This window comes from Octodon degus, unplaced genomic scaffold (assembly GCF_000260255.1).
Source record: "Octodon degus isolate 3935 unplaced genomic scaffold, OctDeg1.0 scaffold00352, whole genome shotgun sequence".
Taxonomy (NCBI): Eukaryota; Metazoa; Chordata; class Mammalia; order Rodentia; family Octodontidae; genus Octodon; species Octodon degus.
Window position 1 is genome coordinate 542,094 of NW_004524928.1, and position 16,295 is coordinate 558,388.

A 16,295-nucleotide genomic window follows, 5' to 3' on the forward strand; every position below is an offset into this window, starting at 1 on the left:
CTGACCTTTGGGCCGGGGAGATGGCTCAGTGGCATATGTGCCTGACTGGCATGCCCAAGGTTCCGAGTTCGATCCCCAGTACCACACACACACACACACACACACACACACACACACACACAAAGTAAAGAAAGAAAAAGAGAATGAATGAACCCAACAACAACAAAAATGTTGACCTTCCACGGTCATTTTGACCCCAAGAACAAATCAAATATCACACAGTATCACATCTAGTCAATAAGGACACAACATAGCATGTCCCTGTTGGATGTCCCCCCCCCCAACAGAATTCACCAGTTTTGATTACACCTTTTAAGGGCACTCACAAAAGAGAACTCCTACAACTACTTCAGAAGTGGGAAGGAGCAGGTGCAGTGGTACATGCCTATAATTCTAGCACTCAAAGACTGAGGCAGAAGGGTTGCCACAGGTTAAGCCCAGCCCAAACCTCTCTCATTTCCTCCCCCAATGGGAATGACAGAAAATGGTAAGTGCGTTCAAAGGAGAGGGAATACTTTGAGGGAAATTAATAGCAACGTATCTTTTACTGTAATACATCTTAAAAATTTAAACACACTGCATTTTTAAATCATCTTGTACATGTCAATGGAACAGAATGCAGGTTCAGAAAGGGTGAACTGACAAAGATGCAAAGGTAACATGAAGGAGAAGGGATAACATTTTCAGAAGGCAATGCTAGAAGTGGCTATTTACATGCAAAACGTGTTCAACCTTACATCATAGTACAATTTAACCTGAAACAAGACCACAGAGATAAATATAAACCCTAAACATATCCTACTTGAAGAAAAGTGGATGTTTTTATTACACTGAGTCAGACAAAATGTGTAAGATAGGGCATAAGAAGCACAAAACACAAAAAAGTTGGTCAGGACTGGGGATGTAGCTCAGTGGTATATCTCTTACCTAGCATGCATAAGGCCCTGTGTTTAATCCCCAGAATCACAAACTAAAGCAATCCAAACCCCTCCAAAATACAAACAAGTTGATCAGATAGATAATCACAATTTTATATGTCAGGTCCTCAAAAGAAAAAATGGTTATGTGCCACATATCTATAATCCCAGCACTTGGGAAGCTGAGGAAAGAGTGTCACCATGAGTTTGAGGTAAGCCTGGGCTATGTAGTGAGTGCAAGGCCAGCCTGGACTACAAGGGTAAGGCCCTATCTCAAAAAAAAAAAAAAAAAACAACCAAAAAAACACCAAAAAGCAAAAAACATAAAACATAAAAACAAACAAAAGAGGAGATGCAAGGAAATATAATGTAAAAGAAAAACAAATACAGGGGCCGGGGAGATGGCTCAGTAGAATAAGTGCTTGCCTGGCAAGTGCATGGGTGCGAGTTCAACCCCCAGTTCTACCAAAAAAAAAAAGAAAAACAAAAAATCTGTACTTAACAGCCTCAACAATCTACAGAACTCAAACATCAATTTCATTTTAAAAATGGGCAAGAAATTTAAATGGATACTTCATCAAAGAATGGGACACAAACATATGAAATTGTACTGAACATCATTTGCCATCACAGAAACAAAAATTGAAACCAGAAAACTTTGTGGTACACCCTAAATACAACAGTTACCCTAACAAAACTTACAAGTGTTGGTGTGACCGAGGACTGATTCTTACAAACTGCCCATTTTCCAACCACACTGAAAAATGGTTTGGCAATTTCTTAAATATACACTTAGCTGGGAAATTGGCAGGAGTATCACTGTGTGTTCAAAGCCAGCCTAGACTACACAGTGAGTTTGAGGCCAGCCTGAACTATAGTGAGACCCTGTCTTAAACACACATACACCCTACGACTATGATCTTTTTTTGACACTTTCCTAAGTAGCAGCTCTTTAAGCATGAGTCACTGCACTGAACTGTCCATAGATTAATTTTTAACATACCACACTTCAGTTCTTTGGGGTTTTTTGTCTTTCGGAGACAGGGTCTTGCTATGCAGTTCAGGCTGGCCTCCAACTCAAGTGATCCTCCTATAACCCCCAGTGCTGGATTATAGCTATGACACCATACCCAGCCACACTTCAGTTCTTTTTTTTAAATATTTATTTATTGTATGTGTGTGTGTGTGACCAGCTCAGCCCACCAGGGGGTGGGCTGGCTGGCATGTGGTGCTGGGGATTGAACCGTGGTCCCTTGTGCTTTGCTAAGCTTGGTCTAAGTAGGTGCTTTAGACCACTGAGCCATCTCACCAGCCCCACACTTCAGTTCTTCAATAAAATGTTTGTGGCGTAAATTAGAGGTCAGAGAGCTTTACTTACTTCAACCATTCCTTGATGGGGTCCAGAGAAGCCACAGGAATGGCATTGATCATTGTCACTTTCTTGCTGTAGTCTTTGTAGACAATCACCATATCAAAGTTCTTCAGATGAAACTGGACTCTCTCAAAATGGATCAGCTCCACTTCATCCAATGTCACCACAAAAGGTGGCTGTCACATGGAATTGGATCGTTACTCTCACCATAGAACTATTTCCTTTCAAATACTTTCAGGATTTAAATCATGACACAAAAGACTAAGCCATTATTTGGTGCTTGTGAAAAACTGAAGCAGTATGAAACACTAAGAACTCCAAGTAAAACCATCTGTGGGATCGAAATCTTCTTTCAAAGAAAATATATTAAAGGAAATTATGTAAAAAAATGTTTTTGGAAAAACCCCTACATTTCTAAAGAATTTTTTTTTTTGGAGACAGGGTTGCACAATGTAGTCCAGGCTGGCTTTGAACTCATGGCAATCTTTCTGCATCAGCCTCCTGAGTTCTGGGATTATAGGAGTGCGCCACCATGCCTGGCTATGTAATGAGTTTCAAGTCTAACTTCAGTACCAAAAAATGACCATCAGAATAATTAAGAGCAAAACACCAACCCTTCTGCTTTCGTTTTTCTAACAAGTTTTTTTCTTACTCAACAGGAGGCAAGAGGGCTGTAGGGTAATGTTCAGTATCAGAGCATGTACTTAAATCAGAGACTCTGGGTTTGATCCTTAACAATAAATAAATAAATAAAATAAACAAGCTAGGAAATACTCACCCATTCTGTAGCATTGACCAGCGCACTACTAGTGGGCTGAAGGAGGCAGGTACTCCTGTAGGGAGCTCCATTAAATCTGAAAGAACAAGGGGAGGAGTGGGCACATCACAGGTGACCCTGGTTCTTCAGGCCAAACACAGCTCCATGCTCACTGGAGACTTGTGTCCTGGGGAAGGCTCTCCACCTCAGCCACAAACAAACTTACAAATTTTTAAGAATGAGTAGAGCCTCAAAGGTTAATAATTACACAAAAAGGGGATATGTTAATTTGTTCTTAGGAGAGGTTCATTTTTTGATTTTGGTGCTGAGGACTTAAAAAAAAGAGTAATTTTTTTTTTATATTTTAGGGAAGGGTCTACAGGGTGTTCAGAGTCTCACTACTAGATTGTACTTGTATTGATCTGCTTGTTTACAGCCTCCCAGGAGCTGGGATTACAGGCTCACACCACCATGCCCAGTCTCAATTGCCATCTGACTGCACCTGAGAGTGGAGCTGGCACAGGGGCGGGGCTGGCACGGCAGGCCCAGGATCCCCAGCCCCTGCTTGCAGGTGCTTTAATCCGCTAAACTATTTGGCCAGCCTTTTTTTTTTCTTCTTTTTTTGAATAATTTACTTTCCTAAAATGTAGAAGAGTATGAAACTTTAGGCTAAAAGGAAGACTTCTGTTACCCCAAGTCTCGAAAAGGCACTTCAAATTCCAGTTCCTCCTTTGTTAGAGCTTCTACTTTTTCGATGAAATTTTTAAAGGCAGTTTTCAGTTTGTGCCTCATTTCTCGTTCCATCTGTAGGAGAAAATAAATACTAATAATAACCCACAGGGTACTTCTTAATAGTACCCCCTCTGAAAAAGTCTAAAGTGCTTTTGTATTCTTTCTCTTAATTCCAAAGCAAATGTTTATGCAAATATGAACATGCTACTGAAGGGCACCAATCCCTTACTGTCAAGGTGAATCCATAACCCAAGTCCACTGCATTCTACCATTTCAGCATTTGAGCAGCTGTGCAGAGATGAAGAGTTTTTATGAAATACAATTCCTGAGCTTGGATGTGGACCTCTCCTGCCACACTACACTGCACAGACAACACTGGATGCCACGGACCTGCTCAGCATAGAGGTCATCTCGATCATGCATGTGCTGGTGTTTCCCCAAGTCTGTGGTGATCTCCCCCACTTCTGTGTAGAACTGCACATCTGTGTGTCGCTTCTTCCCAAACATGATGGCATTCTGATAGCATAAGAGGAAGAACAATAATGACATCAGGAGACTTAAGCAACTAACACAGAAAGAGGCAAGACATGAGAAACAGAACTCAAAAACATAAAACTCCCTATGTTGGAAATGACATAAAAATTTGGGCCTCTATAAACTTTGGAAAATAGTGAGAAGCTTTGACTAAAGTATAACTTTAATTTCAGAAAAAGGAATTTAGGGGAATCTTTTAGGTTTTGGCTGTGATTATATCCCACAGGAAAGTGACAAACATGCTTAGCTCCTTCTAGCTGCCAGGTGCTATGGACTTTATACTCATATTCAAAATTCCTGATCATCTTGTGACAACTAATTTTAACCATGATTTTATAAGTTAAAAAGAATTAAATATTTTCCCCATGAGCTCATAATTATAGCTAGTTAAGGAGAAGGTGTACCTTAAGGTGAAAGTGCAGGACAATAATCATCTCTCCATCACAGGGCTGGAACAAAGCATGTTTAATATTATTGTACAAAATATCCACTTTGTCTCCTCGAACAGAAGTGAAGCGGAAACCTGGGGAAAACAATCAGGCAGTATCATCAGGCTAGAGTAAGAGGCACTGTATTTCTTCTGACTGATCTGAAACAGGATCAGAGGGAACACCAGTAACCGTACAAAACATCTTTCTTCTGGAGAAGCAGCCACATTAGGAGATTCACCCTGCTGTGCCTTGTCATAATGCACTATATGATGTGCTATTCCTGCAAACATGCCAAGGTACATAACAGCGTTTGTACACACCGTTGACATGGGCCTCCAGGGAGCCCTGCATCCTCTTCTGGGCAATGTTGGGGCGGATGTACAGATCTTTCAGTTTGGGATTGCTCCGGTTTAGATTGATCACCAGTGAGTCTTGTTTCACGATGCCCTATGTGGTAGGAAAAATGTGAATCCTCGTGTACCTTTTACCTGTTCCCTAAAATACATTTCCTTTTTGAATAAGCGTGACATCTATTCAAAGGCTCACCTCCTTTTCTTTCTCTTCTGCTTCCCGAGTCTTGTAACGTTTCTGTACTTCTTTTATAATTCGGAAAGCATTCTGAAGGTTCAAGGCTGGTACTGTCTGTTCTCCAGGTGCTTTCATATTTGAGGCACGGTATGTACTGCCGAAAGGGGAAAATGTTAGTAAAAGTTTATTGATCAGGCCAGGTAACCTCTACCCATTACTGTATTTTGTAATTGACTTACAGACTTTTTTTTTTTTGCAGGGCTGGGGATTGAACTCAGGCTCTTGCACTTATTCAATTGAGCTATCTCACCAGCCCCAGCTTATAGTCTCTTGAGAGAAAAATGTAGTACTAAATGGTGAGAACTATTTAAAAAGCTGAAAAGAATTTCCTTTTTTTCCTCTTCAATAGAAAAAAAAAGACAGATCATAACTAACCCACTGGGGTTAAAAGAAATCAGACTTAATTTTCTTTTTTAAAAAAAATATATTTAGTACAGGGTCTACAGGGTCTCACTACACAGATCAGACTTGCAGTGACCCGTGTTTTTAGCCTCCCAAGTGCTGAGATTACAGGCATGCGTCACTGTGCCCAGTCTCAGTTGAAGTCTCAGCAGGCCCCGGGGGCAGGGCCAGCAGGGCACACCAGGAATTGAACCCTGGTCCTGTGCCTGTCTTAAGTAGGCGCTTTAGTCTGCTAAGCTATCTGGCCGGCCTTTATTTTTCAATTCTTGTATAATATCTTCTAATGCCATCCCATTCCACATCAAGAAGGAACAGAACAGAATGTGATACATATTTGATTTGAGGATTGTTTTGTAAAATATGCACAGTAAGTATATTTTATACTCATGATTCTGCATCAGGGTCCATCCTCAAAATAATGCAGTCGGTCAAACAAACCGAACAATGGGCCCCTGATGAAAGCTTTGGTGTTACCTAGGCAGAGGACAGAAGATGGCTGGCTTCCTGGGTACTCACATTTCCTTGACAAAAGTGGCTTCAGGATTAGGGAAGATGTTGCCTTCGTTCCTGCCCAGAGCACTGCCTGGGCAATAGAAGTTGATTCGCAAGTAAGTATAATCTCCTTCTACAGACATACTTATATTCTGTTCAAAGAGAGAAAAACCAAGAACAAAAGCAGTAAGTTTTTTCCCCAGACAGTAGTAACAGAGATGCAAAAACTAAATTAGGAATTACGGGCTGATTGCGTTCTAAGAATTTACACTGTAAACCTTAATCTGAATCTAATAAACATAGTTAGCTCTGCACATGTGGAATTAGGAATTCAAAATCAAGCTCTCAACACTCACAATGTGAACTAAATGCTCTGCCACTGAGCTACACCCCTAGCCACTTTTTTGTTTTTTTTAAGCTGTGAGTCATGGTCTCATTAAGTTGCCCAGGCTGGGCTTGAACTCTCAATCTCCCTGCCTCTACCTCCTAAGTAGCTGGGACTATTGGTATGTGCTACCATCCCTGGCTTAGCTCATTCTAGTATTTATTTATTCATGGTACTCGAGACTGAATGCAGGGTTTTTGCACTGAGCTACATTCCCAACTTTTTTAAATTTTGAGACAACATCTCACTAAACTGTCTAGGCTGGGATCAAATTTATGATATTTGTCTTGGCCTCTCAGTACTGGGATTACAACATGTGTCGACTAGCTTATTTTTACTTTACTGAGTATCTGTTTTCTAGAACAATCAATAGAACCATCCTCCCCTTCAGCTTGGGATGAATGGACTCCACGGCCTAGTGCATGCTAGTCAAGGGTTCTTTTACTGAGCTACATCACTGGCCCAAGAATCACTAAATTAGCTGGGTATGGCTGTTGCTCACTCATCATCTCAGCACTCTGGGAGGCTGAGGCTGCAAGACAGAAAGTTCAAACAGCCTGGGTAACTCAGGCACTTAGTGAGGCTCTAGTTCAAAATGTATTTATTTTTGGTTTATTTTGAGAGAAGGTCTGACTAAGTAGTTTTGGCTGGTTCTAATGTTTTTATTTTTTTTGCGGTACCGGGGATTAAACTCAGGACCCCTGTGCGTGCCAGGCAAGCACTTATTCTGCTGAGCTATCTCCCCAGCCCTGGTTCTAAATTTTTGGCAATCCTCTCCCTTCTAAGCACTGGGATCACAGATTTGTTATACCCAGCTCGTCTTAATTAAAAAAAAAAAAAAAAAGTGGAGTTGTAGTTTAATACAAAGACCCTGGATTCAACCTTCAATCCCTGGTACTGAAGTGGGGAGGAGGGAGGGCATCATTGCTTTTTTTTTTTTTTTTGGTGGAACCAGGGATGGAACTCAGGCCCTGCGCTTGCCAGGGAAGCACTTATTCCACTGAGCCATCTCCCCAGCCCCCATCATTGCCTTTTTTGGTACTAGGAATTGAACTGAGGCAAGCACTGTGCGACAGAGCTATATTCTCAGTCCCTGAATTCTTAAAAGTATCTGGTGCCATGCATATTACAGGTTAATAAATACCAAAATAAAATTCAAAAATCATGCAAATTTTGTTCCTACTCTGGTTTTTTTATTGAAGGAAAATGACAGGAGATAAGGGAGAAAGAGAAGCAAGCCATTGAACTGAGACATGGAAGTGTGAAGAAGCAGTGGAGAAGGACATGGTACTTACGGTAAGCACAACTAGCAGTTTAACGTATAGTCTGGAAGAAACCTGATGCAGCAAGTATTAGTACCTTAATGGTGGCGATGTGAAAAGGTGTTGCAATGCCAAACACCGGCATTATTACAGTCTCATACTTCTTATCAATATAGATCTTCATTTCTCGAATATGTGGTTCCTTAGGCATCAGAGACGGGTTTTTATAGGACACATTAGATTTGCGAGCCCTAGAATTAGATTTTAAAAATCCCTGAGTAATGTCTGCCATCACACAGTAATCCTACTGCAATCTCACTGCTCAGTGTGAACACTTACTTCTGAATCTGCTGCTCTCCCTTCTGCTCAGTCAGCCGCCTCTTTGCTTCTTCGTTGAGCTGAGCTGCCAGCTCTTTCTGATGTGCTCTTCGCTTCTCTTCTGCAGTCATCTCATTCTAGTGAGGGAAGAACCCAAGTTGCCAAAACATGCGCATCATATGAGATCGTAATTTAAAAGAACAGTGAACTTACTCGTGTTCTTTCTGTAAGTAAAGCTGCCCGAGAACCTCTTCCCAGAAGGTCTTCTGCTTCATCTTTTTCCTCTTCCTCTTCTTCCTCATCTTCATTCTGTGGGAAAAAGTCATTGTGAGAAAAATCAAATTTAGCTTTCTATTCTTGATTAACTTCTTTGTTGAATTGAAATCCTTCGTGTTTATCTTTGCCCTACCTTTAGAAAAATCCCCACATTCTTTACTTTCTTCTTCACAGAAGTAAGAACTGTAGCTGGGCCATCCTAGAATAAAATGAGAATTCAGACATCAACTTAAATGAAGCACATGCCACATTGAAGCTTACTATAGAGCTGGGCAATGCTTAGCACCTGCTAAATTCTAAAATACTTAAATTAAAATATTTAATTTGAAATTAAATAAATACAACTTTGACTTTCATGATTCCTCATTAAGAACTATAATGTGCAAAGCAACATTAAGGCAATTGTGAAGAAATACAAGTTGGTTTGAAATCTGGCTTGGTAACTTTCCAACAACTGGCAAGTTACTTAAACATCTCTGTACCTGCAGTTCCTTTATCTGTGCACAGGGAGAGAAGAGTACAGGATCTACTGCATAGCGGAACTGCAAACATTCAATGAGTTAACACATAAAATGGTTAGCTCATCATAAAAATCACTAAGTATTTGCCATTGTTATTAAAAATCAATTCCTGCTAAGAGAAAGACAATCACAAAAGACTGCATACTGTCTGATTTCACTTACATAACTGTCTAAAACAAGCAAATCTTTATAGAGATATAAAGCTGCTGGCTGAGCTTAGAGGAACTAAAGGGGAAAGAAGAAAACGGGTTCACTCTCTGTGCTTTCAGGGTCTATTCAGAGGTAATACAAGGTTCAAAAAGTAAAACCTGAGTGTTGGGTGCACAACTGTAAATACATTAAAAATGACCATGCACTTGTAAGATTTAAATGACAATGGAATACCCTTCTCTGACAAAACTAAACAAGAAAAGGGGATAGAAATGAAAGAACATTTTGTATCTGTATACTCAAAATAATTAGGATAGATATACAGCTCCATTCTCTTAATTCAATGAATTAGAGAGGTTTGTTCTAATAGCGTTTGAGACAGGATATCATGGCTGCATCTTGCAGAATGAATAACCAGTAAGACAACAATACGCAACGTATCAATTATCGAAAATGTGCTAGTAATCTGTTGTGAAACTGTTTCATTGCTATTTGGTTCTCAATAAAAATATTTTTAAAAAGTAAAAAAAAAAAAAAGAAAAAAGACCAAATTGTACATTTAAAAAAAAATACATTTTAACTGAATGAACTGTGTAATATGTAGCCTAAGAGAGACGGCGATTACTTTTTCTGTTTTTGAGGCAAGGTATGTAGTTCAGGGTGGACTTGAACTCACTATGCAGTCAAGGGCTGGCCTTGAACTTGAAATGATCCTCCTCACCCAGCTTCTCAAGTGCTGGGATTACAGATGTGCACCCAAAGTTCTGGCTAAAAAAAATTTTTTTTTTCAGTGTGTGTGTGTATGTGTCTGGCTTCGTGGGGTGCGGCATGTGGTACTGGGGATTAAACCACGGTCCCTATGCAAGCAGTTGCTTTAGTCCGCTGAGCTATCCTACTGGCCCAAAATTTTAAAGTAATTTGTTGTCAGGTCATGGAGATAGCTCAGTGGTATAAGTGTCTGCCTAGCAAGTGCAAGGTCCTGAGTCCAATCCCAGGTATGCCCCCCAACGCTAATAATTTGTTGTCAGAATTAGTTCCAGATACTATCATTGTCAAGCAGCTTGGTTTGAATCATTCCCAGTATCTGGGCTATGATTTCTATTCCTACCTGTATCAGTTCAGGCTCATTTACCACTTGCCTTACCTAGAAATTAACAAAGGTTAAAAAAAAAAAAAAAAGCTCTACAAGGTTTAAAATCTGCACCAGCCAAGTGTGTGGCTCAACCTTGCAATCCCAACACTCAAGAGCTTGGCTAACGGCAGGAGGCGGCTACAAATTTGAGGCCAGTCTGGGATACACAGTGAGACCATCTCAAAAAAAAAAAAAAAGAAGGAAAAAAAAACAAAACAAAACAGGATCAAAAAAATATGCACCAAAAGTCAGTGAACATGAAAGGTTTAAGAGGAAACACAGCACTAATATTGTTTAGGCGAGATATCATGTCTGCATCTTGTTCTCTGAATAACTACTAAGAAGACAACGATATGCAATGTATTAATTATTGCAATTGTCCTACTAAACTGTTTTGAAACTACTGCTATTTTATCTTTTTTCTCATTAAAATGAATTAAAAATAAACAAATAAAGAGGAAACATATACCTCATCCACAAGCACTGTGTCACCAATGAATAGGGCATAAGTTTTCTCCTCTGGCTTTTTCCCCTCCTTATTAGTCAGGTCAGAGAATCCCAAATTGATGCTGAAAACCATTCCTACAATGGTCAAACAAGGATCAGTCTGGTTATGAAAGCATGAAAAGTATTAAGATTTACATAAAAAAAGGAGATAAAGCAAAGTGTATTACTCCAAAAAGTATTTTCTTACTGTGCAGCATGCAAAACTTACCCTTCTTCAGTTTGTACTGATTTTTACTATTGATTACTAGAGAGCCTTCACGGAATTCAATCCCCATCCCAAATCTGAAAAGAAATAAAAGTATAGCAACATGCTAAAATTTCTCCTCTGTGGATGAAGTATAATATTCAGTATTCTTTTGGTGCTAAGGAGCAAGCCCAGGGCCTTGAGATGGCAACATGTTGTGCTTTGGGGTTTTTGCAAGGCAAACAATATAGTAAGGACATGTTTTATAGTAGCATTGTAAAATGTATCACCCAAGAATCATATACAAGTGCAGGAAATCTATCTGCACACTAATACTAAAGAATGCAGCTGAGGACCTAGATCCTAATACCCTACATGAGTCCAGCTGAAGTCCTACAGCTCATAATGATGCCTCCCACAAGTCCAACTGGAGGCCCAGAGCTCACGACAAAGTCTCATGCAGGCCTACTTCTTCTCGGATCTGTGCTGGAGAGGCCCAAAGGTCAATGGTGGAAGCTAGAAAGCCTGTGCCAGTGGGATGAGGGATCTGTGCTAGCCAGCTGAGGGATCTGAACTGGAGCTAGGAAGCAATGCTCCAGGTAAGCACCAGAGTTCCCCAAAAGAGCCACAGCATCTTCAGCAACCGTGAGGTCCTGAGCTCCTCCAGCAATGAGGAAAGCCCAGTTCCCATCAGGAAAGCCCATGTAACAAGCTTCTCCATTGGGCTGAGCAGTGCACCATCTTCCCTTCTGGAGCCAGGAAGTAACGCTCAAGATGAGGAACAGAGCTCCTCTAAGCTCATCAGGAAAGCCAGTATGACAAAGTCCTCTAGCAGAACAGCCCAAGAGAACTAGCAGCTTTCAAGTTCCAACAGCTTCTCCAAACAGCATCCTTAACAGTGTTTTCAGCAGCTTCTCTTGTTCTGTCTTTATGCTGCTGGCAACAATCCTCAGGACAGCCTCCTGCACCCAGCACCATGCTAGGTTAATTCAGCTGGGTGTAATAAGCTGACCACCAGTAGATATCCACTACAAAAGGGAAGCACTCTACCAAGGAACCAGATCCCTAATGCTTGCTTTAATTTTTAAGTAAAGCAGGCAAACATGCTGATTTGCTCCTGCTGGTCAGTTAAAGAGGACTCAAAGGTAGTCACTGGCTTGAGTAAGTTGCAAAATCCCATACAGAAGAATTAAGTATCTTCTTGTATTACTTATCAGATCAAAACTTCATTGTGAGGCTGGAGAGATGGCTCAGTGGTCTAAAGCACCTACTTAGAACAAGCTTAGCAAAGCACAGGGACCGAGGTTCAATCCCCCAGCACCACATGCCATCCAGCCCCGCCCCCTGGTGGGCTGAGCGGGCCACACACACACACACACACACACACACACACAGATAAATAAAAATTTAAGAAAAACAACAACAACAACAAAACTTCATTGTGGCTTATTTACCAGTTTAAATTTTAATCTATCATGACATCAAGTTAGCACTTTTCCTATAAGCAATTTAGCAAAGACTATTAAGGATTATTATTACCAAAACAAGAATGACTGAATTAAGAAAGACAATTTTGGAACACTGATAATTAGGTTCATAAAATATGGTATCACTGTTTAGTCTCCTTTTTCAGTTGTTTATGCTTTCTCTCTTCTTAATTTCTTACATATTTCAAGGGTGGGCCAAATAGCTCAGCCATTAAAGTGCCTGCAAACAGGCACAGGGGCTGGGGATTTGATCCCCAGGCCTGCTGTGCCAGCCTCTCCCCCCGCCCCCCGGGGGGGCACTGAGATGGTGATTGAGACTGGGCATGGTTGTGCGAGCCTGCAATCCCACCTCTTGGGATGCTGTGAGTCCGATCTAGTAACAAACCCTGAACACCCCATAGACCCTTCCTTAAAATAGGAAAAAAAAAAATTCTTATACATTTCTCTTTTTCTTTTCTTCTTAAAGTTTTCATGCATATATCTGATAATATGAATAACTGGTTGGAAGACAACACTGTATCACAACAAATACTATGAAATTCATATTACTTTGTGAAAAATGTCCTCAGTTGTATTAACATATACTAGGTATTTTTCTATGTTCCAGGGTCCAAAAAAATTGGGTTTTGTTTTCTGAGTCAGGATTTCACTCTAAAGTTCAGAATGGCCTTGAACTCACTAGGCAGTCCAGGCTGTCCTCAAACTCTTGGTAATCTTGCCTCAGCCTCTTGAGTGCTGGCATTACAGGTGTGCACCACCAGGGCCACCAAGGATCAAAAAAATTTAAGAAATACTAGATTAAATAAAACCTTGAAATAAAAAAAATTTTTTTTTTGAAATAAAATATTAATACAGATCCAGCACAGCCCAGGCCCGACAAGTGTGTGGGAGAGCTTCCGGTTTCCTTGTGCCCGCGGAAATCTCCGGACCAAAATTCAGAAACGCCCTGTGAGTGAGACCCTCTACCGCGTTCTCGGGACCCCTCCACCCCTCCGGAGTCCCCGCCCCCAAGCCTGCCAAGTGAGTGAGAATGTCTGTGACATCTTGGGACCCCCAGATCCATTCCAAGTCCAGGCCCAGATAGTATGTGGGAGAGCTTCTGCGCTCCCCTGTGCCCCCTGGGTCAGGGGCACAACAGAGGGGCACCACAGGTTCACTGTTGTGCCAGAGGGGCACCACAGGTTACCTTCCAATGGCTGCAGCAGGAAGGAGCTGAACACAACAGCTAGACCCAAGCCAGGCACAACTGGATAAACTCAAAATTTAATAGATCTGCACCTGAATTTCAGTAGGTGCTAAGGTTATAACTGCACCAAAGCTCTACACCAAAGGCCAGAGGTCAGTCCTATACGAAATGACAATGACAAGAAGCAAAATGCAATCTCAGGCCTCGAGCCCACCCAGAACAAGTGCAGAGGACACTAGCTCAGCTGAAATGGATGAATTAACAGCGTTGGAAGTAAAGAAACAATAGCAGAAAGGTATAGAGGAACTCAGAGCAGAATCAATTTCTGAAATAAAAAAAGAAATCTCTGAATTCATAACATTTGAAGTAAAGAATCAACTATAGAAACATATGGGGGAAACCCAATGCCCACCCTGAAAAAGTGCAGAGGACATTAGCTCAGCTGAAATGTATGAACTAACAGCATCAGAAGTAAAGTAACATCAGCAGAAAGGTATAGAGGAATTCAGAGCACAGTTAATTTCTGAAATAAAAAAAAAGAAATCTCTGAATTCATAGCATCTGAAACGAATCAAATACAGAAACATATGGAGGAAACCCAATCTGAAAAAAAGTCTGCAGTAAAAGAATTAATAACTGCTTCTGAAGAAGACATTGATAAAAACAGAGAGATTAGAAAAATGATGGATTCCTTGAATGAGCAATAAAGGAAAGAAATAGATCGCATGAAGCAGAGTCAAAGAGATATAGAGGGGCTGGTGAGATGGCTCAGTGCTCTAAAGCACCTACTTGGAACAAGCTTAGCAAAGCACAGGGACCCCGGTTCAATCCCCCAGCACCACATGCCAGCCAGCCCCGCCCCCTGGTGGGCTGAGCTGGCCACAAACACACACACTCACACACACAAAATAAATAAATAAATGTTAAAAAAACCCACAAAAAACAAAGAGATATAGAGGAATTTAAAAATCTCAATCACAAACTTGCAAAACCATTTGAGTGAAAGTGAAGACAGAGTTTCAGATCTTGAAGACGCTGGGGCAGCTAGTGAAAAGGTGAGAAAGGATCTCTTAAAAACAACTAGGATACAAGAAAAAATAATCCATCACCTGCAAGACGATGCAAAGATGAACAATGTGAGACTAATAGGCATCAATGAGGAGTCAATACAAACGATATAAAAAAAACATGGGCAGAAGTAATAGCAGAAAACTTCCCAAATATGAGGAAACAATCTGACTTTCAGGTAACTGAAGCATACAGAATGCCAAATAACTTCAACCCAATTAAAAACATACCTGAGATATATAATAGTCAAGAGTCCAGAAATCCAGCACAAGAATAATATAATCAAAGCTGATAGAGAGAGAAAAGAAGCAGATCACATTCAAAGGAAAACCCATCAGAATTATGGCCGACATCTCTTGACAAACCATGAAGGCAAGAAGAGCACGGAGCAGAGTACTTCAAGCTGTCTATGAAAACAAATTCCAGCCCAGTCTACTTTACCCTGCAAAACTCTCTTTCAAGTTTGATGGAGAAGTACTTCCATGACAAAGAACTAAAGAATTTCATGATGACAAAGCCAACCCAACACAGACTACTAAAAGATGTTCTAGAGAGGGACCAAAATGATCAGAACTCCACGAATGAGAAAAGAAGGAACCCACTAAATGGGGCAAACTATTAAACATAGGAAAAAAGGAGTAAACAACAGGTAAATAACATGTCAATCATAAGGCAACACATCTCAATTTTAACCATGAATGTAAATGGATTCAATTCACCAATTAAGAGAAACAGACTGGCACAGTGGATTAGGAAACAAAATCCGACAATATGCTGTATACAAGAAACACACTTTGAGGCTGGGGAGATGGCTCAGTGGAATAAGCGCTTCCCTGGCAAGCGCAAGGGCCTCAGTTCAATCCCTGGTTCTGCCAAAAAAAAAAAAAAAAAAAAAGAAAGAAACACATTTAACTCATAAAGAAATTCATAGGCTGAAAGTCAAAGGATGGAAAACAATACTACATGCCCCAGCACTTCAGAAAAAAGCAGGGGTAGCAATCCTGCTTTCAGACAGTCTCAACTTCAAACCAAGAATGATCAAACAAAATAAAGGCCGCTATATACTGGTTAGGGGAAAAATTCAAGAGGAAGAGGTAACAATCATAAATATCTATGCACCAAAACGGGAGCACCCTACTATATAAGACAAACCTTAGGGCATGAAAAATCTAAGATCCAATACCACAATCTTAACAGGAGAACTTAACACCCCCTTATCCCAAAAAGATAGGTCAACCAGACAAAAAATTAGCAAAGAAGTAGAACTAAACCTGAGCTTGGAACAAATGGACTTGGTGTACATACACAGTGTTCCAGCCATAACAGCTCAGTACACATATTTTTCACCTGCACATGGGTCAATTTCTAAAATAGAACACATACTAGTCCATAGGTCATGTTTAAATGTATGCAAGAAAACAGAAATTATCCCATGCATATTATCTGACCACAGTGCAATAAAAACGGGAAATAAACAACAAAAGGAATCAGAAAAATACCCAAATACATGGAAATTAAACAACACCCTGGGGCTGGTGAGATGGCTCAGCGGTCTAAAGCACCTACTTAGAACAAGCTTAGCAAAGCACAGGGA

General features: G+C 40.6%; 1 protein-coding gene across 2 annotated transcripts in view; it reads right to left on the bottom strand.

The window, feature by feature from the left end:
* The window catches only part of Supt16h (SPT16 homolog, facilitates chromatin remodeling subunit), a 76,793-nt gene that overhangs the window by 12,210 nt on the left and 48,288 nt on the right, over positions 1-16,295 (bottom strand). For both annotated transcript variants that reach the window (XM_004648079.2, XM_023708351.1), the window contains exons 9-22: positions 10,985-11,058; positions 10,739-10,851; positions 8,600-8,665; positions 8,404-8,499; positions 8,212-8,327; positions 7,970-8,123; positions 6,250-6,377; positions 5,290-5,425; positions 5,064-5,190; positions 4,717-4,835; positions 4,169-4,294; positions 3,738-3,850; positions 3,068-3,143; positions 2,296-2,465 (exon numbers count right to left, since the gene is read on the bottom strand). In XM_004648079.2, coding sequence (XP_004648136.1) covers positions 2,296-2,465; positions 3,068-3,143; positions 3,738-3,850; positions 4,169-4,294; positions 4,717-4,835; positions 5,064-5,190; positions 5,290-5,425; positions 6,250-6,377; positions 7,970-8,123; positions 8,212-8,327; positions 8,404-8,499; positions 8,600-8,665; positions 10,739-10,851; positions 10,985-11,058 — 1,614 coding nt within the window. The remainder of the gene's footprint in view (positions 1-2,295; positions 2,466-3,067; positions 3,144-3,737; positions 3,851-4,168; positions 4,295-4,716; positions 4,836-5,063; positions 5,191-5,289; positions 5,426-6,249; positions 6,378-7,969; positions 8,124-8,211; positions 8,328-8,403; positions 8,500-8,599; positions 8,666-10,738; positions 10,852-10,984; positions 11,059-16,295) is intronic.